This window comes from Bombina bombina, unplaced genomic scaffold (assembly GCF_027579735.1).
Source record: "Bombina bombina isolate aBomBom1 unplaced genomic scaffold, aBomBom1.pri scaffold_487, whole genome shotgun sequence".
NCBI lineage: Eukaryota > Metazoa > Chordata > Amphibia > Anura > Bombinatoridae > Bombina > Bombina bombina.
In genome coordinates, this window is record NW_026511666.1 from 138,243 (window position 1) to 161,716 (window position 23,474).

Consider the following 23,474-nt stretch of genomic DNA (forward strand, 5'->3'; position numbering starts at 1 on the left):
TGCTTCTAGACACAAATATGTAGTCCATAGTTAACTTCCTGTATACTGAATTCTTCTAGTAAAACAGAAGAAAAACACTAGTATTCCAATACCACTGTATATTTGAATCAAATGCATGGTAAAATACGCAGATGTCAGCCATCATAAAAATACCAAATAGCTGAAAATTAATAAACTAATATTTTAACATTTGTTCTGTAAAATTACAACTGTTACAACAAAGCAAATCAAAATATACACAGATCAAATAATAGGAGTAGATGCAAAAAAGGAAACTGCTAAATGAGGAAGGGACAGTGTTTAGTCCCGAAACGTTACAGCACAAAATAAAGAATTTTTGTTGACTATGCTGTCCAGAGTCCAGTGAGTGCTTATCCCCATATCCCAAACTGTCTATATATATATATATATATATATATATAGAGAGAGAGATATAATGGTGTAAGCATCAAACAAAGCTGGACAGCAGGACCATACAAATATATATACAGTATATAGTCAGTTACAAAAGAGGACTGCACTCGCTGGGTTTAGTTTCAAAAGAAATAATAAAATCACTTTAATAAATTTTTATTATTTCTTTTGAAACTAAACCCAGCGAGTGCAGTCCTCTTTTGTAACTGACTGTATCATCGACTCAGCACCCTGGTTGACGTCCCTATTGCATTGTGAGTGCAGACACACACAGAGATTTTATATATATATATATATATATATATATATATATATATATATATATATATATATATATATATATATATATATATATATATATATATATATATATATATAATATTTATTATGTGTGTGTATGTATGTGTATATATGTGTATATATATATATATATATATATATATATAGTGTATATGTTTGTTTTTTAACGCTCCATCAAACAATGTTTTTTGTCACATTTCAAGTTCCAATAATGTAATAATGCATCATAATAATGTGCGACAAATTATTGAGGAACAGGTTTTAAGACAAAGCTGAGGGGTTCGATGTCAGTCTAGTAGGGGCTCAAGCCAAGTTTATTTTGGTCATCTGTGAAAGGGCTATTTCCATCTAAAGGGGAGGAGAGTCCACGGCTTCTTTCATTACTTGTGGGAATTAAGAACCTGGCCACCAGGAGGAGGCAAAGACACCCCAGCCAAAGGCTTAAATACCTCCCCCCTACCCTCATCCCCCAGTCATTCTTTGCCTTTCGTCACAGGAGGTTGGCAGAGAAGTGTCAGAAGATTCAGAGTAGTCTCTTATGGAGGGTAGTACTCTTCAGAATGGGACTGAAGTTTTAAGTAGTCCTGTCAGCCTCTCAGTGAGAGCATGGGTGAAAGTTATAGTCTGGAGGTGCAGGCAGAGTCTTTCTGCGAAACCATCCTGACTCTCATTAACAGCTCCATAAGCAATCAGTGTTGACGAGTTTCGCTGCCTGCTTCCTACACTTGATAGGCCGTGTTCCTGTTCCACAGCATAGATTCTGGTAAGATCGTTTCATTTTTATATACATAATAACGCAAGAAGACAGGGTCGCAGTGTGACATCTTTTATCTTTATAGAATCAAGGGTTAATATCCCTGGAAAGGGGTTTGTACATAATGTTATGTCATTGCTGCGATATGTGTGAGATGAGGCTCTGGCAATGGTGGACTACAGGTGTCATTTTTGGGAGTTTATTACGCGGCCGATTTGGCATGTTTTTTCTCCCTAGTGCAGGGGCAGTCCTGCGTGGCACTCCATGTGACCGGGGGGGGGGGGGCTATTCAACTTCCTCTTCTTGTCCAGCAGTTGCAGGAGACAAAGCGTTTATTTCTGTGGTCCGGGTCTGAGGTGGTGAGTTCACCGGCCATTGGAGGTATAAAGGTGCCATTTATATAGTATATTTAGTCCGTAATAAAGGCGTAAGCTATGGAGGACTCTGACGCGTTGGAGGGTACTCCCTTTTTAACAGGGACAACTCTTTTAAGTCTAATACCTTTGTTTATTGTGAGGAGGTTCTGGTAGATCCGCCTGCTCAACTCTGTTCCACATGCCTTGATAAGATTACTACATCTAGAAAGAATAAGATGTTTAGTAGTACTGAGCCGTCCACCTCTGAGGGTTCTTCGTCCCGTGAGGTGCGTTCCCTATATTCATCTCCGATTACACATGCAGCTCCCCAGTGCACGCCTAATCCTCCTGAGTGAGGGGGCCGCTGGCCGTCAGATCTTGCGGATTAGCTGCAAACGGTGGTATCTGCAGTGATTAGTGCCTTACCACGTTCTGCTAACCGCAAGCGTAGGGTAAAACCTTGCGGCTCGGCCCAGGGGTCATCTACTCCAATGGATATCTCGGAAAGATTATCCGCTGACTAGGACAACTGACTCTTCGGAGGACGTTCCTTCTGGGTCGGAGTCCGTGTCATCTAAACCTCCGGCTGCGGAGGAACCAGACTTTAGGTTAAGGATGGAAAATTTACGCTTTCTACTGAAGCAAGTGCTTGCTACATTGGAGGTTCCAGGACCGAAATTACTGGAAGAACCTTTGATTCCTAAACTTGATAAAGTATATGAGGACAGGGTGGTTCCTCAGACCTTCCTGGTTCCTGTTGAGATGGCTAAAATTAATAAGAATAAATGGGAGAAGTTGGGTTCATCTTTTTCCCCGTCCTTTAAGAAACTGTTCCCCCATTCCAGACTCTCAGCTCGAGCTATGGGGGACTGTCCCTAAGGTGCTATCTCCACGCTCGCAAAGTTTACGACGATTCTCAAGGATAGTTCATTGTTTAAAGAGCCCATGAATAAAAAGTTAGAAAACATGTTGAGAAAGATGTTTCAGCACACAGGGTTTGTTTTTCAGCCAGCGGCGACGGTAGCCGGAGCTGCGACATATTGGTATGAATTCCTGTCAGAGATGGTTGAGAGGGAGATTCCCCTTGACGGGATACAGGATAGAATTAAGGGCTTGAGGGTAGCTAATTTTTTCATTTGTGATGCCAATATGCAGATTTTTCGCCTGAATGCAAAAATATCAGGTTTTTCCATCCTAGCCCGTAGGGCTCTGTGGCTGAAGTCATGGTCTGCGGACATGACCTCTAAATCTAGGCTTCTATCCCTTCCCTTTCAGGGAAAGATCCTATTTGGTCCAGGACTGGACTCGATCATATCCAAGGTCACGGGAGGCAGGGAGCCTTCCTGCCACAGGATAAGAAGGTTAGATCTAAGGGAACTACTTTTCGTCCCTTTCGTTCGGACAAGACCCATCGCCAGGGAGCTTGGAAGCCAGCTCAGTCTTGGAATAAGTCCAAGCAGTACAAGAAGCCCGTCGAGACAAAATTGGCTTGAAGGGGCGGCCCCTGACTGGTCAACGGACCGACTAGGGGGCAGATTATATCTCTTCATAGAAGCCTGGTTGCAGGATGTTCAGGACTCTTGGGTTTTGGAGGTCATTGCCCAGGGTTACAGGATAGGTTTCAGATCTCATCCATCCAGGGGCAGATTCCTCCTGTCAAACCTGTCTTAAAGACCAGAGAAGAGAGACGCCTTTCTAGAATGTGTGAGGGATCTCTCTTCCCTCTGAGTAATTGTACCAGTACCTCAAGCAGAGAGAGGTCTAGGGTACTATTCAAACCTTTTTGTGGTCCCAAAGAAGGAGGGCACGTTCTGCCCGATTATGGACCTAACAAGTGTCTGGCAGTTCCATCATTCAAAATGGAAACTATCAGATCTATTCTGCTCCTAGTTCAAGAGGGACAGTTCATGACACCAATAGACTTGAAGGATGCCTACCTTCATGTTTTAAACCACAGGGATGACTTCAGGTTCCTGAGATTTGCATTTATGGACCAAGACTTCCAGTTTGTGGCCCTTCCCTTCGGTCTGGCGACAGCCCCGAGAGTCTTCACAAAGGTTCTAGGAGCACTACTTGCAGTAGCCAGATCCAGAGGCATTGCTGTGGCGCCCTATCTGGATGGCATCCTAGTCCAGATGCCGTCGTTCATTCTCGCAGAGGAACACTCGAGGTCTCTTCTCCAGTCTCATGGGTGGAAGATAAACTCAGGAAAGAGTTCCCTGGTTCCCAGCAACAGGGTAGAATTCCTGGGCACGATAATAGTCTCTATCCATGAAGATATTTCTCACAGATCAGCGACGCAGGAAAATTGCGTCCACGTGTCTCGCCTTTCAGGCCTCCTCCAGACCCTCTGTGGCTCAGTGTATGTAGGTGATTGGGCTCATGGTATCCATCATCGATATTATTCCATTCACCAGCTTCCACCTCAGAGCTCTTCAGCTGTGTATGTTGAGGCAGTGGCGATAACTCAGATCTATCCCAACAGATTTCTCTGGACGATCGGACGAGGGAATCCCTCTCTTGGTGTATCCGTCCGGATCAACTGTCCCAAGGGACATCCTTCCTGAGACCGTAATGGGCGATTGTGACCACAGACACGAGTCTGGCAGGATGGGGAGCTTTTTGGGGTGCCATGATGGCACATGGAAGGTGGACTCGAGAGGAGTCTCTCCTCCCGATCAATATTCTGGAACTTCGAGCCATCCATGCTCTGAAAGCTTGGCCTCTCCTGGGGTCGTTCAGCTTCATCAGATTCCAGACAGACAGCATTTCCTCGGTGGCCTACATCAACCATCAGGGGGGACAAGAACCTCTCTAGCAATGGCGGAGGTATCTCGGATATTGGTATGGGCAGAGTTCCACAACTGCTCGCTATCAGCAATCCACATTCTGAGTGTGGACAACTGGGAAGCGGATTTTCTCAGCAGTCAATCCTTTCATTCGGGAGAATGGTCACTCCACCCGAGGTGTTTGCGGAGATCTGTCACAGATGGGGGACGCCGGAGATAGATGTCATGGCGTCCAGACTCAATTGTAAGCTACGCGATCAAAGGATCCCCAGGCGGAGCTGGTCGATGCCTTAGCGGTGCCTTGGGGTTCCACCTAGTTTACATTTTTCCACCGTTGCCACTTCTCCCTCGTGTAGTGGCCCGCATCAAGCAGGAGCAAACTTTGGCTATTCTGATTGCTCTGGCGTGGCCGCAGAAGACGTGGTTTGCGGATCTGGTGGGTATGTCATCTTCTTCACCATGGAGGTTGCACTATCACAGGGATCTGCTGGTTCAGGGTCCTTTCCAACATCAAAATCTAGATTCTCTGAAGCTGACTGCGTGGTTATTGAATGCTTAGTCTTAGCCAAGAGAGGATTCTCTGAGAGACTGATTGATACTCAAGTTCAGGCCAGGAAGCCGGTCACTCGTCGCATCTATCATAAGGTGTGGAGGACTTGTCCTGGTGTGAGAAACATGGTTATCCTTGGCACAAGGTGAAGGTATCCAGGATTCTATCCTTTCTCCAAGATGGGTTGGAGAAGGGACTTGCCACCAGTTCCTTAAAGGGACAGATTTCGGCGTTATCTGTTTTGTTGCACAAGAGGCTCGCGTAGCTTCCTGATATTCAGTCTTTTGTTCAGGCTCTGTCCAGAATCAGGCCTGTCTTTAGTCATTCTATCCACCCTGGAGCTTGAACTTGGTTCTTAAGGTGTTGCAGAGGGTTCCGTTTGAACCTATGCACTCTATTGACATTCTTGGAAGGTTCTCTTCCTGTTGGCCATTGCTTCGGCACGCAGAGTATCTGAGTTGGCGGCCTTGCAATGTGAGCCTCCTTATCTGTTTTTTCAAGCTGATGCGGCTGTTCTACGCACTGGTTTGGGATTTTTTCCCAAGGTTGTGTCTAACCGTATCATCAATCAGGAAATAGTTGTTCCTTCTTTGTGTGCTAATCCTCCTTCCCCTAAAGAGAGGTTACTTCATAATTTGGATGTGGTTCAAGCCTTGAAGTTTTATCTTCAGGCTACGAAGGATTTCAGACAGTCGACCTCACTTTTTGTAGTGTATTCAGAGAAACGCAAGGGGCAGAGAGCCTCTTCCACTTCTTTGTCCTTTTGGTTGAGGAGCATGATTCGCTTGGCTTACGAGATTGCGGAACATAAGCCTCCTCAATGGATCAGGGTTCATTCAACTAGAGCTGTGGCTTCTTCTTGGGTCTTCAAGAATGAAGCCTCTATGTAGCAGATTTGTAAGGCGGCTACATGGTCCTCCTTACATACTTTTACAAAGTTTTACAAATTTTACGTTTTTGCTTCGTTAGAAGCAGTTTTTTAGAGAGAGGGTTTTGCAGACTGTGGTGCCCTCAGGATAGGGTCCGCCTCCCTTTTACCCTCCCGTTTGTTCATTCAGTGTCCTCTAGTGCTTGGGTATTTGTTTCCCACATGTAATGAATGAAGTTGTGGACTCTCCTCCCCTTTAGATGAAAAATATAAATTATGCTTACCTGATAATTTAATTTCCATCGTGGGGAGGAGAGTCCACGACCACCGCCGTTTCTCCGGTAGGCGGACCTAAATTTAGTTTTGTTCTTTTGTCACAATTTTACCCTGATATTTCTCCTACTGTTCCTTGTTCCCTCGGCAGAATGATGAGGGGAATGGGGGGGGGGATATTTAAACCTTTGGCTGGGGTGTCTCCTCCTGGTGGCCAGGTTCTTAATTCCCACAAGTAATGAATGAAGCCGTCGTCTCTCCACCCCACGATGGAAATGAAATTATCAGGTAAGCATAATTTGTTTTTATTTATTTGTACTCAATTTGAGTTTAGAAAGTTGGCTAGGGTTATGTGTCTTAACTAATTCAAAGAACAGTACTTCTAATGAATGAGTTTAGCATTTTTGCACAGCACACTTGAACAGATTTATTAATTAAGCGTGTAACTTGCAGCTGTTTTCTCATTTATGGCAGTGAGTTGTTAAGAGCATGCAGATTTTTACTTTTTAGTTAGTTATTAAAGGTATCGCCTCTGCATCAACCTTTGTTAAACAAACCAATTTATGATTAATCCCCAATTTAAAAAAAAAATAAAAATTTTAACATGCAAATTTGTGCACAGCAGTACCCATTCAAGAGGGGAAATAAACACTTTATGGTGCAGAGAAAAAAACTATATTTTGTAGATTCAGTGCTTTTGCTTTTCTTCTAGTTGCTTTGCTTACTAGTATTTATTCAAAAGTTTAAACAAGACAAAAAAAAATTTCTCTTGGTCCATGCTTTTGAAAATGTGAGACGCATTGATTAATTCTTCTTGTTGCCAATCTCTTTATGGTTAATTTCTTTACCAAAAAAGTTATGGTAAACTCTTCCCTTTGTATAAACAGGACTGGAATGTTAGCAATATTTTAGATGGGGTTTAATTGATCGGTTGTAATGATGATGCGCTTTATCTCACTTTTTAATATAGTGCTGAAATTGAAATACCCCCGGCCGTCCACTTCAAAAGTATTTTTTTGTGAGCCAATCGGCCGTCCACTTCAAAAGTATTTTTTTGTGAGCCAATCGTTCTAAAATCAGCGCTCTAGCCATATGGCACTCACACAATTTATTATTATAGCTAGAGTGCAGATTAGAGAACAGTTCAAACCACTCACAAAAAAATACTTTTAAAGTGGTCTTCCAGAGCAAAGTTTAGTTAAAGTGAATGTCAAGTTAACATGACATCCTTACGGCATTGTATATGCGACGGATACCCTGGCTACTCTGACTGGGTAGCTCCGCCAAAAGGGTCCTGCTTCCTCCCTGCCGACTGCAGCTGTGTAGCCGCCAAGTGATTACAGCCAGTAGCCCACCCCTGATACCAGACAGTACCAGTATTCAGGATCATACCCTGTGACAGGCTCCTGCTAGAGGGTCCTTCCTATCCCTGACAACAGACTGCTATGTAGAAAGTGATTATAGCAATCCCCACCCAAATAACTAGACAAGCTAGCATTCAGGTGAAACAAGAACTGATTTTATTAGGAAACACACACTCCTTTTATACACAAACAAAGTGTCTTATCTTACTCCCAAATTTCCCGCCATTCCCCCCCCTCCAGACAGGCTGGCGCCTGCCATAGCAACTACAGTTCCACAGAGACCCAGGACCCAGGGGTGGTGGTTTTGGGGTAATCCCGGGGGAGTCAAAAAGCGGCATGATTCGTTACTAGGGATCCCAAAGGAACTCCCCTCCGGCAATTCCCCCAACTCTTGTCCTCCCTAGGGGCTACCAAAAGAGCGGAGCTCTGGGGCAAAGGGCCGCTGGAACCACCAGAGGTAAAGTGAGCGGGTGTCTGGCGTGATGCAGCTGACCGGGCGTTCCAGGAGCCCGGCCAGCCTGAGAAGGGTTAGGCCGGTATCCGTTGCAGAGCAGCCGGCAGTTCCAGGAGCCCGGCCAGCCTAGAAGGATTTTCCCGGTCAGAGATCAACACTTCTCTGACAAAGTTCACATAGTAAAAACAGCAGATATCACAAATCTTGGAGATCCCGTAAGCCTTGAATTGGCCAAATCTGATGTAGATCTAGACTCTTAAAGGGTCGGCCTGGGGCTGTCTGGCGGTTGCCCTCCACTTGTCCGCTGCAGGGAGAGGTCATCCCATCCCTCCTGGACTTGGGGCATCCATGGTGTTTCCCGCAGGCCTTCAATCCCTGCTCCTGGAGCGCAGGGATAGTCACCCAATCCAGAGTCCCAAACAAGTTTTCCAAGGCCGGCTCCAAAACAGTAGCTCCCCCACAAGTCCCAGTGTCTTTAAGTCCAATGACCACACTGCCTCCCTCTGTGACACCCGGCCGAGTACCTGCCGACCCACCCACAAACAAAGCCATTTCCGGTTTCCTGGCTGTAGGTTGAAATTGCTCCTTGGTGGGGCAGGCAAAGCTCGGGTGCCCAAACTTGTGGCACCAACTGCATGAGCGGGTATACCTCCTTCCCAATGCGACTCCTGGACAGGTATAGGGTAGGGATCATGTCAAGCTGCTGGGGAGAGAGACTGGCTGTCTCGTCTCCCAGAAAAGGTATCTACCACTGGGGAGGGAGGTTGGCTACCTCTGCTCCCTGGGAAACTGCTCTGCCGCTGGGGAGGGAGACAAACTGTCTCCTCTTCCAGGTATGGGTTCTGTGGAAGGGGAGGGAGGCAGACTACCTTAGCTCCCGGGGGACGGTTCTGCCACTGGGGAGAGAAGCAGACTGCCGTCTCTCCCTGCACCTGGTTCTGCCGCTAGGGAGAGAGACCGACGGTCTCCTCTCCCAGGAAGGGGTTCTTCTGACTGGGAGGGAGGACGACTACCTTTGCTCCCGGGGGAAGGTTCTGCCGCTGGGGAGAGAAACAGTCTGCCGTCTCTTTCGGTACCTGGCTCTGCCGCTGGGGAGAGGGACCGGCTGGCTCCTCTCCCAGGAAGGAGTTCTGTTGATGGGGAGGGAGGACGACTACCTCTGCTCCCGGGGGATGGCTCTGCCTCTGGGGAGAGAAATTGACTGCCATCTTTCCCTGCACCTGGCTCTGTCGCTGGGGAGAGAGACCAACTTTGAAGGGGATGGAGGACGACTACTGCCACTGGGGAGAGAAACAGACTGCCGTCTCTCCCTGTACCTGGCTATGTCGCTGGGGAGGGAAATAGACTGTCTCCGCTCTCTGGAAGGGGTTTGGCCGCTGGGGAGAGAGGTCTACCACCTGCTCTCCCTGAAAGGGGTGCTGCTGCTTGGGAGGGAGACAGACTAGCTCCTCTCCCTGGCTTCCCGGAGCTGCTGCAGGTGCTGGGCAGAGGCCAGCGACTCTCTACCCTGTTGCCAGTGCTTCTGCTGAGGTGGTTCCCTGGTCCAAGACCATAAGCTCGGGGTCAGGCTGCTGATCGGGATCTAGCAACTCTTGGTCGCTTATTCCTTGTTGCCACTCCTTGGAGGCCAACCTCCAATGAATTTCAGACTGCTGCAGCACAGCTCCGTGCAGAATCCGTGGCATACTGCTGAACGAGGTCTAGTAGCCTCTTGTATTCCTTTTCCAGTGCCCATTCCTGGAAAATAAGCGATCCCAGATCAGCTACCAGCCAGGATACTCCCGAGAGATCCAGCAGCTTTTCTTGGCAAATGCAAATTTCCTTCACTCTCAGTTTTGACAAGCTCCCAAATTCTGGGTCCTCTGACATATTTTATAATAGTAATCCAGGGCCGCTGAAGCCTCTGTGGGGGTGCCATCCTCCTTCCATGGTCGCACTTGTATAGCGTGCCATCGAAGGGCCCTGTAGCTGTCCTCTAGCCATATCTCTGCCTGGCCCAACTCACCCAGTCTGGATAGCCATATCCCCATGGGCTGCTTTCCCAGGAAAGGCACTCACAAGTCCTGCTGGACCCAGTACCTCTCATCAGCGGTGGGGAGGACCTTTCCAGAACAGTCCTGCTCTTGTTGAACCGCCTCCCTCCATAGTTGCTGGCGGGTAATGTTCCTCCAGCTCAGCTCGTCCTGTTCAGAACCAGTATTGTCCAGATGGGCCTGCATCTCCCGTACTCTCCACAGGAACTCAGCCTCCATGGTTACCAGCTACTATGGCACTTCTCCTCTGTCAGCAGGAACCATGTGGTAGAAGCAGATCCCACCCCTACCAGCCAATGTGACAGATACCCCGGCTACCCCGACTGAGTAGCTCCGCCAAAAGGGTTCTGCTTCCTCCCTGTCGACTGCAGCTGTGTAGCCGCCAAGTGATTACAGCCAGTAGCCCACCCTGATACCAGACAGTACCAGTATTCAGGATCACACCCTGTGACAGGCTCCTGCCAGAGGTTCCTTCCTATCCCTGACGACAGGCTGCTATGTAGCAGAGAAAGTGATTATAGCAATCCCCTCCCAAATAACTAGACAGGCTAGCATTCAGGTGAAACAAGAACTGATTTTATTAGGAAACACTCCTTTTATACACAAACAAAGGGTCTTATCTTACTCCCAAATTTCCCGCCCCTCCAGAAAGGCTGGCACCTGCCATAGCAGCCTTAGTCCCACAGAGTCCCAGGACCTAGAGGTGGTGGTTTCGGGGTGATCATTTGAAAGCTCTCGGTCCCCAGATGCCTCAGTCCAAAAAGTGGCGTGATTCGTTACTGGAGACCGGTGTTACAGCCCGGTAAAAATAGGGGGTTTGGGGTGTCCAAAACCTCCGGTTCCCAAAGGAGCTCCCCTCCGGCGATTCCCCCACCTCTTGTCCTCCCTAGGAGCTACCAATCCCCAAAAGAGCGGAGCTCTGGGGCAAAGGGCCGCTGGAGCCACCAGGGGTAAAGTTAGCGGGTGTCTGGCGTGATGCGGCCGACCGAGAGTTCCAGGAGCCCGGCCAGCCTGAGAGGGGTTAGGTGGGTATCTGTTATGGTGCGGCCAGTCGGCAGTTCCAGGAGTTTTGCCAGCCTAGAAGGGTTTTCACGGTCAGAGATCAGCTCTTCTCTGACAAAGCTCATATATTAAAAACAGGAGATATCACAAATCTGGGAGATCCTGTAAGCCCTGAAATGGCCAAATCTGATGTAGAAAGGAGTCAGGGGGTGGGGGAAGCCTGGGTGGTCTGGTATCTGTGAAAGTATAAACTTTAAAAAAAATTGCATCAGTTTAATTCATTAAATTTTTAAAATTGTTTTATTTTCTTAAAATTTCTACCTTTTTACTGCACCGCCGATAAGCGCAGCTCTCCCATCTACCATACTGTCTAATTGATTGACAGATGACGATTCTTGTTTGAATAATTGTCATCTGTCAATTAATTAGACAGTATGGCGGGCAGGAGAGCTGCGCTTATCGGCGGTGCAGTAAAAAGGTAGAAATTTTAGAAAATCTATTTAAAAAATGTAATGAATTAAACTAATGCTAATTTTTAAAACTCTATATAATGCCGTGAGGATGTCATGTTAACTTGACATTCACTTTAAAGCGTATTTTCATTACAACTGATGAATTAAACTCCATCTAAAATATTAACATTCTGCATCTGTTTATACAAAGTGGAAAGTTTACCATCATTTTAGAAGATTGTTAGCTTTGATGGCTTGGATACAAAAGTCTTGATTCTAATGTTTTTTTTATCTTCTTATTTTTGTATATACGTTTCTTTTAAAGTCTTGATGGCCAATATTTATTAAGTTTGTGTAAAAATAAAATTCACCTGGTGTGATGGAAAATATACATTCTCTATGTACGTTCAGATTCTGTCAAGCTCTGGAAAATATATTTATTTTATTTTTAAGACTCTTTGGGTCTTCCTGAGACATTAATTCTAGTCTAATTGTTCTTTTATTTTATTCTAATCAAACTGGTAAACTGATGATGTGGGAAGAACTTTTTAATATATTAAGGTCTCAGAATAGGTTTTAACACTTTGAAAACTTGTTTGGCTTTCTGAAATCACTCTGCAACCCTCTTGACGTATTAGTTTAGGGAGAAAATTCCTTTTTTCGGATGAAGACATTGTGCTATGAGCTATTGCTTTTTCGCAAGAAATTGTTTCGTCTTCCCAACATGCCATCACTATATTTTGTTTTAATATATTTTTGTCCTCACTTGTTACTTTTAAGTTAAAGTTCTTGTAAACTAGTTTTCTCAACAAAATTTATCTTTACAGAATAATCGGCATAAAAATTTCCTTCCTGGGCGTTTATTATTCTGTGCTTTTTGGGTTTTATTTGTTCTCACACAAATGTGCATAGCAGTCCATGTAGATTAATAGTTTCACTCTCATATACAGTTGTGCTCATAAGTTTACATACCCTGGCAGAATTTATGATTTCTTGGCCATTTTTCAGAGAATATGAATGATAACACAAACACTTTTCTTTCACTCATGGTTAGTGTTTGGCTGAAGCCATTTATTATCAGTCAACTGTTTACTCTTTTTAAATCATAATTACAACAGAAACTACCCAAATGACCCTGATCAAATACCCCTGTTTTAATACTGTGTATTGCACCCTTTAACATCAATGACAGCTTGAAGTCTTTTGTGGTATTTGTGGATGAGGCTCTTTATCTTCTCAGATGGTAAATCTGCCCATTCTTCCTGGCAAAAAGCCTCCAGTTCCTGTAAATTCTTGAGCTGTCTTGCATGAACTACACGTTTGAGATCTCCCCAGAGTGGCTCAAGAATATTGAGGTCAGGAGACTGAGATGGCCACCTTCACTTTATTCTGCTGTAGCCAATGACAGGTCGACTTGGCCTTGTGTTTAGGATCATTGTCATGTTGGAATTTCCAAGTAGGTCCCATGCGCAGCTTCCGGGCTGATGAATGCAAATTTTTCCTCCAGTATTTTTTTATAACGTACTACGTTCATCTTGCTATCAATTCTGACCAAATTTCCTGTGCCTTTTGTAGCTCACACATCCCCAAAACATCAACAATCCACCTCTGTGTCTCACAGTAGGAATGGTGTACCTTTCATCATTGGCCTTGTTGACTCCTTTCCAAATGTAGCATTTATGGTTGTGGCCATAAAGCTAAATTTTGGTCTCATCACTCCAAATGACTTTGTGCCAGAAGGTTTGAGGCTTGTCTCTGTGCTGTTTGGCGTATTGTAAGTGGCATTTGCATAGTAATGGCTTTCTTCTGGCGACTTGACCATGCCTCCTTATTGTGCATCTTGAAACAGCCACACCTCATGTTTTCAGAGAGTCCTATATTTCACCTGAAGTTATTTGTGGGTTTTTCTTTGCATCCTGAACAATTTTCCTGGCAGCTGTGGCTGAAATTTTAGTTGGTCTACCTGACACTGGTTTGGTTTCAACAGAACCCCTCATTTTCCACTTCTTGATTAGAGTTTGAACACTGCTGATTGGCATTCTCAATTCCTTGCATATCTTTTTTTAATCCCTTTCCTGTTTTATACAGTTAAACTACCTTTTCCCGCAGATCCTTTGACAATTCTTTTGCTTTCCCCATGACTCAGAATCCAGAAACGTCAGTGCAGCACTGGATGAAGGATGCAAGGGTCTGTCAGGAGTCCAGAAACTCATTGACCTTTTCTACACACACACACTAATTGCAAGCAAACAGATCACAGGTGAGGATGGTTACCTTTAATAGCCATTCAAACACCTTTGTGTCAACTTGTGTGCATGTTATCAGGCCAAAATCACCAGGGTATGTAAACTTTTGATCAGGGTCATTTGGGTAGTTTCTGTTGTCATTATGATTTAAAAAGAGTAAACACAGTTGATTGATAATGAATGGCTTCGGCCAAACACTAACCATGAGTGAAAGAAAAGTTTTTGTGTTATCATTCATATTCTCTGAAAAATGGACACGAAATCATAAATTCTGCTGGGGTATGTAAACTTATGAGCACAACTGTATGTCCTTTTAGCTACATGTAAATTGAAACTGTAAAGAAAAGGGGGTTACCCTAAATAGCTCTAGTAGCTTTGCTACCCATTGCAGGAATAAGGAATTGTACCATACTAGTACTCAAATATGTTGTCACCATTTTGAGTGTCTCTTAATTGTTGCTTTTGGAAGCTGGTGTGGTTATATGCATAAAGGCCATGTTTAACCCTGTTGGTTAAATCATTTCAAATACATTTTAGTAGGGAAAATCATATTTTAAGGAATGTATTTCCTTAAAAAAATAATTGTTATTCAAAATACAAAGTATACGGTTATCTGTAGGTACATTTACTCTATTAAACTACAATAAAAGCTTTTTTTCTGCTAATATATATGTTTGTCATTTTTATCATGGTTTATATAGGTCCTAAAATGTCTGTCAAGTTCAAAGGTAAACTGGTTTCCGTTTGTATCTTGAAATGCAATCGAACCCTTTATATGTAAGACTGTTGTAGAGTTCTTCCTCTTCTTGTAATGTGACCCTGCTGTAGAACAAAGTATAGCAGTACGGTAAACCTCATCATGTTGGTGATAACTTTATCTGCTTCAGTTGTGGGTTTATAGAGCAATAAGTTTGCATCTCTTTCTACTTGCAGTGCACAACAGAGGAACACGCAGCACAACAAAAAGCGAGCAATTCCTAACCAGGTAAACTGTGCAGCTTCTGCAGTTCACTCCTGTAAGTGCAACACATTTATCACAGTACCAAGAGTCATACAGTCAGGTTTTCTATTTGCTACTGGATTAGTGACACCTGTGCTACAACAGAAAGTGACATCACACTGTGCTCACATAATATGGTAGCATTTACTTAGTTTAATGATACGCCGTCCCTAGAATGACTTTGAATATTAGGCAATCGTGTTTGTTATGGGATTAGCTTGCTAGCAAGGGTTTATAGTCTTTGTGTGCTACTTGTGTCCTATAACTGCTATAATTATTGCCAGGTTTTGGTGAGATAGGTGCGTTGCACATATAGGATTCTCTCTCTCATGCAGTGTTTTTATAAAACAGATCCTCGCGCATATAGTGTGGATTTCCTTTCGCCATCCTCTCAATTTTCTATTAAGAAGCTCTTAATGTCATCGTTCTGTTTCAGTTTCTCACAACGTGCATGTGCATTTTACTATTAAATTGGCATGTATTGATATTAATTTATCACTGACTTTATTGGTTTAATGGGCACAATTATAATATTAACTTGAATATTAATTGCATGTAATTTTTTCCCCTCTCTTCCTTTTTGCTGCTATTCTGCTCTGTGGTTACTTCACTTTCCATGCTACTCCTTCCTCTGTTTGTAACCTTTCTGTCCTAAAATCCCTCTACACCTCTGTTCCTGTCCTTTGTGTCTGCATCATCCTAATCTTGTGGCTCCTTATCCTTACTCAGGGGGAGATTTTGGTAAGTACCTGCCAAGTGCGTGAGACTAACCCAGAATGCATCAGGGAAAAAGGAAACCCACTTCAGAAAATAAATATATAAACCAGTCATAAACTTTATTTTAATACATATTTGTTAGAAAGGATGTGAAACCCCATTTTTTTTTTTTTTTAGTCCCATTTACTTTTATTTTGAAGTTGACTTTGTTTTCATGGTATTCTTTGCTGAAGAGTATATCTAGGTTGGTAGTGTGCACTTGCTGAACACTGTGGCAGCAGTTTTGCAAGAATGCTTTTAAAAATCTTAGAAATGTATCAAACACGGTTGCCAAATAGTGTTCCACACATGTGCACTCTGACTACCTATGTATGCTCGTATATAAAGAATACCATGAGAACAAATTCAGTTTGATAACAGAAGTAAATTGGAACATTGTGTTAAAGTGTATGCTCTTATTACACAGAAGAGGCCAATATAAGCACACTTCTAATAGGGGGCGCTGTCTATATATGAAATAAAATTGATTGTATCTCTAAACAAATGCATACATATACTTCTTTAATACATCCCTTTGAAGCAAAGAATTATTCACACTATGTATAAGAAATTTGTATCTATATATGTATATATATTTATATGCAAACAAAAGTAAGTCTCTATGGATAAGTGTCCTAATAGGAAACCTGTTCAAAACAGATTGTAGTCAGATCTTTGCCTCCGAAATGGAGGCATCACTCTCCTTAAACCTTAGTGTCAGATGATCTAGAACAAAATTGATATGTGTGTATCAATAGCGGACAAAATGAGGATACAGAAAGAACCCCTGATACAGGGTACTCGCATTTCTTTGGAGCACTCAGACAGTGCTATTGGGCGTAGACTGGGTATTTATACAGCAACCCAGCTAACTGATCTCCCTGATGCCTGATGAAACGCGTAGCAAATTGTAAGGAGGGTTAGTTAGCATACCCTGCCTTTTTGGTTCCTGTTTTTACTATCTTTGATATTTGAATAAACCGTTTTGACTTCAAATTAGAACCTTGCACTGCCTGCTCTATACCAATCACTTCCACTGGAAGTATCAAGTTCTAGAGATTCCAGCAATCCTATGTTCCTGTGATTCCTGGGTTCCTGTATTCGGGAGATCAGTTAGCTGGGTTGCTGTATAAATACCCAGTCTGTGCCCAATAGCACTGTCTGAGTGATCCAAAGAAATGCGAGTACCCTGTATCAGGGGTTCTTTCTGTATCCTCATTTTGTCCTTTATTGATACACACAGGCGCCTCTCTCCTCGATATTTTGTTCTAAAGTGTATCGAGAGAGAAAAACTTAATGCCCCCAAGGCATATTTTTTACCTTGGGTGGCATAAACATTTTATAGTATTATTTCATCTAATTTCCATTTAAATATATTGAATTGAGAGGCAAATGTATTAATATGGAGCTTTAAGCTTTAGAAAATCATGTTTCAACCTTTCTAGCTATACTTTTTCTTTTTTTGACAATAGATATATTTTAATAAATTTAAATCCAGATCCATTTATAACTATGCAGGTGAGTTGAAGGTCTTCAGGCAACCAATAAACCATTTAGTAACACTGTGATTAAAAACACCAGTGTTAGTAGTTGAGGGGTTAATATAAGTGTGTTGGTGCATAAACGCTTTTACAGGAAATGTGCAATCTGTGTTTTGCCATGGTCTTTTTATTTCTCATTTCAAAAGATGCCATAAATACACCATTTGGGTAGGGGAGGGTACTCTGTTAATTGTCCCAACAAAACAAAAGTTTTATTTGCACACGATTTTTTAAACCAACATTAATCCATGAAATGATCAATCTCAGTTCTATCCTAGGAAATAAATCCTCTCACAGCTAAAGCACACTAACAACTGTGCTTGTTCTTTTAACAAAAACATGCATGAAAGTTTGATTACTTTAAAAAAAAAAAAAAAAATAAGGGTTGTCTCACATAGTAAGGGCCTGAGAGGAAAAAAATACTAGTTCACCTCATGTTATAGATAGGAAAAAGTCTAATTTCTTCCTCTACTGCAGATATTTCGACTCATTAGGTCTGTCTGGCTATCTCTTTAGCTTTATATGCTTATTATTTGCAATGATGCATAGTAAGAAGTTAGAATGTTGCTTATCTTTAAGGGATTTGGAACCCAAAATTTTATTTTGTGTTTTATAAAGAGCATTTAAAAGCAAATCCAATTTACTTCTATTATCACATTGGTTTCAATCCCTTAATATTCTGTGTTGAAGAGATACCTAGGTGCCTGGACCACTACATGGCAGGAAATAGTGCTGCCCGCTAGGGCTCTTGCAAAATTGCTGCCATATAGTGCTGCAGAAATGGGCCGGCTCCGGAGCTTACCTCCCTGTTCTTCGACAAAAGATACCAAGAGAATGAAGAAAATTTGCTAATAGAAGTGAATTAGAAAGTTGTTAAAAATCGCATTCTCTATCAGAATCATGAAAGTAAAAAATTGGGTATCCTATATCCCTTTAAGCATTTAGTGGACTAGTGCAGATTTTTTTCCGGGCAGTACTAGTCAGTTTTTGGCTTATATGACTGATAAACTCTAATAATCCTTTCCAGTGCTGCGTATATTTTTAATGATGAAGTGTGGTTTCCTTTAAATAACCATTGTTAACTGTGTCTGTGTCGAAAATAAAACCAGGGTTGCTTTTACACTGCAGTCTTGTTTCTTTCTTTGGCTTGTTCCCAGCTACTTGGTTTATTGTGCACTAACGCTCATATTTCAGCATCTTTAACTAATTATGACTTACTTATACTCGTAGGCTGTAGTTCACTGTTTTTTTTCCCCTTTCTTATAAAAAAGCGAATGAGACCAGTTTATAAAGCAAAAGCTGCAAATAATAATGTACAGTAATCAACATGTGGTATATTGAGATATTGTAAGGGATTGATCTTTTGGACTTTATAATCTTAGTCTTGATTGCTCTGTCAGCTATGTTGATCCTACATAGTAATGAAGTGAATTTCAGTCTTGGTAATTTAGTTCTTCCTTTTGTCTTGCTGTATTAGCCATTTATTTAAGTCTGTATTCGCTTCTAGCTATATTTATTGTGTAATTACTTTTCGCTTCTCTCTTCCTGTACACAACTCTGCAATACAAATGTAGTAACAAATTAGTTTGTATTTGAGGCCATTCTATTACTAAGGTCTCCGGATACTTTCTTTCCTAGCATAGTTCTCTCTTTATCTGTTGGTAAAAAATCCACCACAGAATTTCAAGTTGAAATATAGTCATGTCATTAAAGGGACACTGAACCCAATTTTTTTTTTTTTTCTATCGTGATTCAGATAGAGCATGCAATTTTAAGCAACTTTCTAATTTACTCCTATTATAAAATTATTTTCATTCTCTTGGTATTTTTATTTGAAATGCAAGAAAGTAAGTTTAGATGCCGGCCCATTTTTGGTGAACACACTGTGTTGTTCTTGCTGATTGGTGGGTAAATTCACATACCAATAAAAAAGTGCTTTCCATGGTTCTGAACCAAATAAATAGCTTAAATGCCTTCTTATTCAAATAAAGAAAGCAAGAGAATGAAGAGAATTTGATAATAGGAGTAAATTAGAAAGTTGTTTAAAATTGCATGCTCTATCTGAATCATGAAAGAAAAAATTTGGGTTCAGTGTCCCTTTAAGGAACATGAATATACAGCTTATTCTATTGCCAACATTATCTAAATTATAGCGTCGTAAAAAAACAAACCAAGCAGTTCCCAGATATTAGGTTTAATAAGAATATAATCTATTCTGAGAATTGTTCAAATACATTGTTGCTTTCTATTACTATGCAGGAATCTGTACATAAAAACTAAGTCTGTTATTGGGCTTGTGTTTTAAATTAAAGGGACATGAAACACGAAATTTTTCGTTCAAGATTCAGATAGATCATACAATTTTAAACAACTTTCCACTTTACTTCTATTAGCTAATTTGCTTTATTCTCTTGATACCCTTTGTTAAAGAAACAGTAATGCACATGGGTGAGCCAGTCACATGAGGCACATATGTGCAGCCACCAATCGGCATCTCCTGAGCCTTCCTAGGTATTCTTTTCAACAGAAGTAAATTGAAAAGTTGTTTAAAAATGCATACTCCCTCTGAATCATGAAAGAGCCAAAATGAGGTTCATATCCCTTTAAGCTTCTAAGAAAGTCTTTAGTGAATGCTTTCAGTGTTGGTCTGCCTCCTCTTTATCCTATCTCCCACCCTACATCTTCCACTTGTCTCCCCCTCTCTCTCTCTCCTCGCAGGTGATCAGGAGAGGCTGGTTAACCATAAATAACATCAGCATCATGAAAGGAGGCTCAAAAGAATATTGGTTTGTGCTAACGGCAGAGTCTCTGTCCTGGTACAAGGATGATGAGGTAAGAGGGGCTGATGAATCAAAGTAATAATCTCAGCCTAATGTAGTAAAAAGGAAAATTGAACATTGTAGTATATCTATTGGTATATCTATTTTGCAAACAGGAAAAGGAAAAATTGTAGTTTCCCACTTTAATTACACTTTAGTATATAGATAATCATTTGCAGGTATGTAGCTCCGTTGCTTCTTTGTTACTTTTCACCCCTGTTTAACCAGTGTGTAGACTACTGTTCACATAGTGTCCAACGAACACGTAGTCTGAACACTGGGAGAACAGGGACAATTCTCAGAATCTTCTTGGAATCTTCACCAAATTTACAGCTTTGCCACACACGAAGAATCCTTGCAGTTCCTCAGTTTTAGTCACTCATCACTGTGCAAACAAAATAAAAGAATAAAACTATATATATATACACACACACACACACACACACACACACACAGTCTGGCATTTCATTACATTGAACACAGCTTTAAAATCTCTCACTGAACATCCCAGCGAACCTCATTAGAAACCCTCCCAGTATATTGCAACACTTTCCCAGAAGCACTTTACTGTCGAACTTAGCCTGCGACACAAAAAAACTGCCTGATGTGTCCTAAGCCTCTAAACTGTCCTCAGTCTAAGACTAGAGACCATGTACTCCAGAACTTTCTCCAGTGGAAAAAAAATTGCAGCCAGATGACATTGATACTCAGAGGTATTGTTGATGCAGATCGAACATTCTCATAAATGTACACGAGGAGTTTGATCAATTAAGCAAATGATTGCACCATCTTCACTCTCAGAAGCACCAGTTTTAATTCTACATAGTAAGTGTGCTGGGCACCCAAAAGTATAATACTGCTTAGTGTTCATTCAATTTAGTAGCTGCTGCATTTCTTTATCTGGCCACCAAGCGTTTGCAAAGTGTCAAAAACAGAATTTAAATTTGCGTTTCTTGTTTAATTCCCTGTGCTTTTAGCTTTACCACTACTTTTGTGTTAATGTTAATAGTAAAATCATTCCCTGCTATATTGCTGAGAGGATGTATGTGCTTTGATCCCTATGCTACTATGTGTGGGAGCCTTACTGTATTGCCACCTCTACACCTTTTGTGAAGTCTATATTGTCAACCATGACTTGTGTTGGTAATGCTTTTTAATTGTATGCATTTTCTCAAGAAGTCTTTGTCAGTCAGGGGAGGTTAGCATACCATTTGAAGAGGTGGGCTATAGCCCATTACAATATATATATTTTTTCTTAGATCTGATTGTCATCTTGGTGTGGCTCTAATGCTTCGGTTTTACAATGAGTTTATTTCCCAATGTCTCCCTCTAAAACTCACTGTGTTCATTTTTGCCCCCAATATAGTCAATTTAAATGAGAATAATAAATAACTATTAGCTAATCTTATAGGTTGCTTCAGTCCGGGTTTTATTTAGCCTTCAGTGTCCCTCCATTATAGATCTCTCTCAACCCTTCCCCCCCCCACCATCCACCAGAGATTAAGATATTCAAATAAATCAAATTTTTTCACTAAGCTATATGGTCCCCTTCTATCCATTTCTACCCAGTACAGTGACTTACTTACGCGCCCATCAAGAAACTCTGGATCCATTTTTTTCGGAATATCGAGAGGGGACAACACAAGCAGTCAGAGCCCCGGGAAATCCAGGCTGTTCTGACGTGGCAATGAAATGCTTTCAGCCTCAGGAGCAAAGTTGTGGCTTTGCAGGAAATCAGAGAGGAGGGGTTATGAGGCCGGGGGCTCTGAATCCAGCACCCTCCATGTGGAAGGAGTGCAGACATGGGCCAAAAAATCCTCCCAGACACATAAACTGTTCCAGATGTTGAATCTCTGCTAGAAACATAAGCTCCAATCTTTCCTTTAACCCTTAAAATTGTTGTGTCCATGGGTGGCTTTGTTGCAGAAAGTATGCCAGCACTACACACAGCACGAGTCGTCCTAAATGTGAAGCCATATATATCCCTGTACAGAAATGCTGTTATTTTTTGTTTGTTTTAGTTAAGAATTTTAAAATCTTGAATTTGAAGTCATTGATGGTTTTTCATTAGGGAGTTAATTTGCATTTACTAATTACCAGCTGTATATTTTCTAATTATTATAATCAATATCATTTGCATATTTTCTATTTAATATAATTTAAAACACCTAGACTATGTACTTTTTGAATATTGTATTTTTATGTAATGGATAACTTACAATTTTTCCTAATTTTGAAACAAAACTCTTACAATCATTTTACAATACCTTACTTATGTTAACTCGGTTGCCCTTAAGTTGAGGATACATGTTTCTCTTTTCTCTTTGTTTTCGAAAGTGCAGCAACAGGCCAGATTTTTATAAATTAGTAAATACTTTGTTGTCATTCGGTGCATTAAAAGAACAATCTTTTGGAGATTGAAATGCACGTCAATACACTTCAGTTTAGGTTATACGCATTTTACACTATACTCTTTCAAGCAAAAATGTTTCTAGTAAAAGCTACCATTTTTTTGTGCATTGGACCCGCTGAGCAATACCTCCTCAGGTCTTGTTCTACTTTCTCCCATGTAGAGACCTACTGTTACTGAAACAGTGATCAGTTTTATTAGAAGCATATTTTCTAAAAAAGTATAATGCAAATAATTTTGATGTGCCTTTCAATTTCCATTAGAATGTCACTTTATATATAAATATTTCACTATTTCTGCAGGAGAAAGAGAAAAAATATATGCTGCCTCTTGATAACCTGAAGATCAGAGATGTTGAAAAAGGTTTCATGTCCACCAAGCACATATTTGCAATCTTCAACACAGAGCAGAGGTGAGTGGATTGTTCTGGCTGATGCATGAGGCTGATAATGAAATCAAAAGAGAAGGTGACTGAAGAGAACCAAATTAAGGAAACAATTGTTTCATTGTCATTTTGTGTTTTTTTGTTGTTGTTTTTTTTGTTCTTTCAGGAATGTGTATAAAGATTTGCGGCAGATAGAGCTTGCATGTGATTCACAAGAAGATGTGGACAGTTGGAAAGCATCATTCCTTAGAGCAGGAGTGTACCCTGAAAAAGACCAGGTGATTTTTTTTTTTAGATACTGAAGTCAAATCTTGTACTGTTTGTGTCTCACAATTTGCATTTAAAGGGATATGAAACCCTAAAAAAAAAAATTTTGATTCAGACACAGCATACCATTTCTCCAACATTGGTGTGTCCGGTCCACGGCGTCATCCATTACTTGTTTGATATTCTCCTCCCCTACAGGGAAAGGCAAGGAGAGCACACAGCAAGAGCTGTCCATATAGCTCCCCCTCTGGCTCCGCCCCCCAGTCATTCTCCTTGCCGCTCTGAACAAGTAGCATCTCCACGGGGATGGTGAGGAGTTTGTGGTGTTAGTTGTAGTTTTTTATTCTTCTATCAAGAGTTTGTTATTTTAAAATAGTGCTGGTATGTACTATTTACTCTGAAACAGAAAGAGATGAAGAGTTCTGTTTAAAAGAGGAGTAT

The 23,474-nt window shown here is 41.7% G+C and overlaps 1 protein-coding gene across 2 annotated transcripts in view; it reads left to right on the top strand.

The window, feature by feature from the left end:
- LOC128643898 (dynamin-2) overlaps window positions 1-23,474 on the top strand; it is a gene marked incomplete at its 5' end in the record, with an annotated part of 254,650 nt that overhangs the window by 137,105 nt on the left and 94,071 nt on the right. For both annotated transcript variants that reach the window (XM_053696670.1, XM_053696671.1), the window contains 4 exon segments: window positions 14,789-14,840; window positions 19,871-19,984; window positions 22,684-22,793; window positions 22,933-23,044. In XM_053696670.1, coding sequence (XP_053552645.1) covers window positions 14,789-14,840; window positions 19,871-19,984; window positions 22,684-22,793; window positions 22,933-23,044 — 388 coding nt within the window.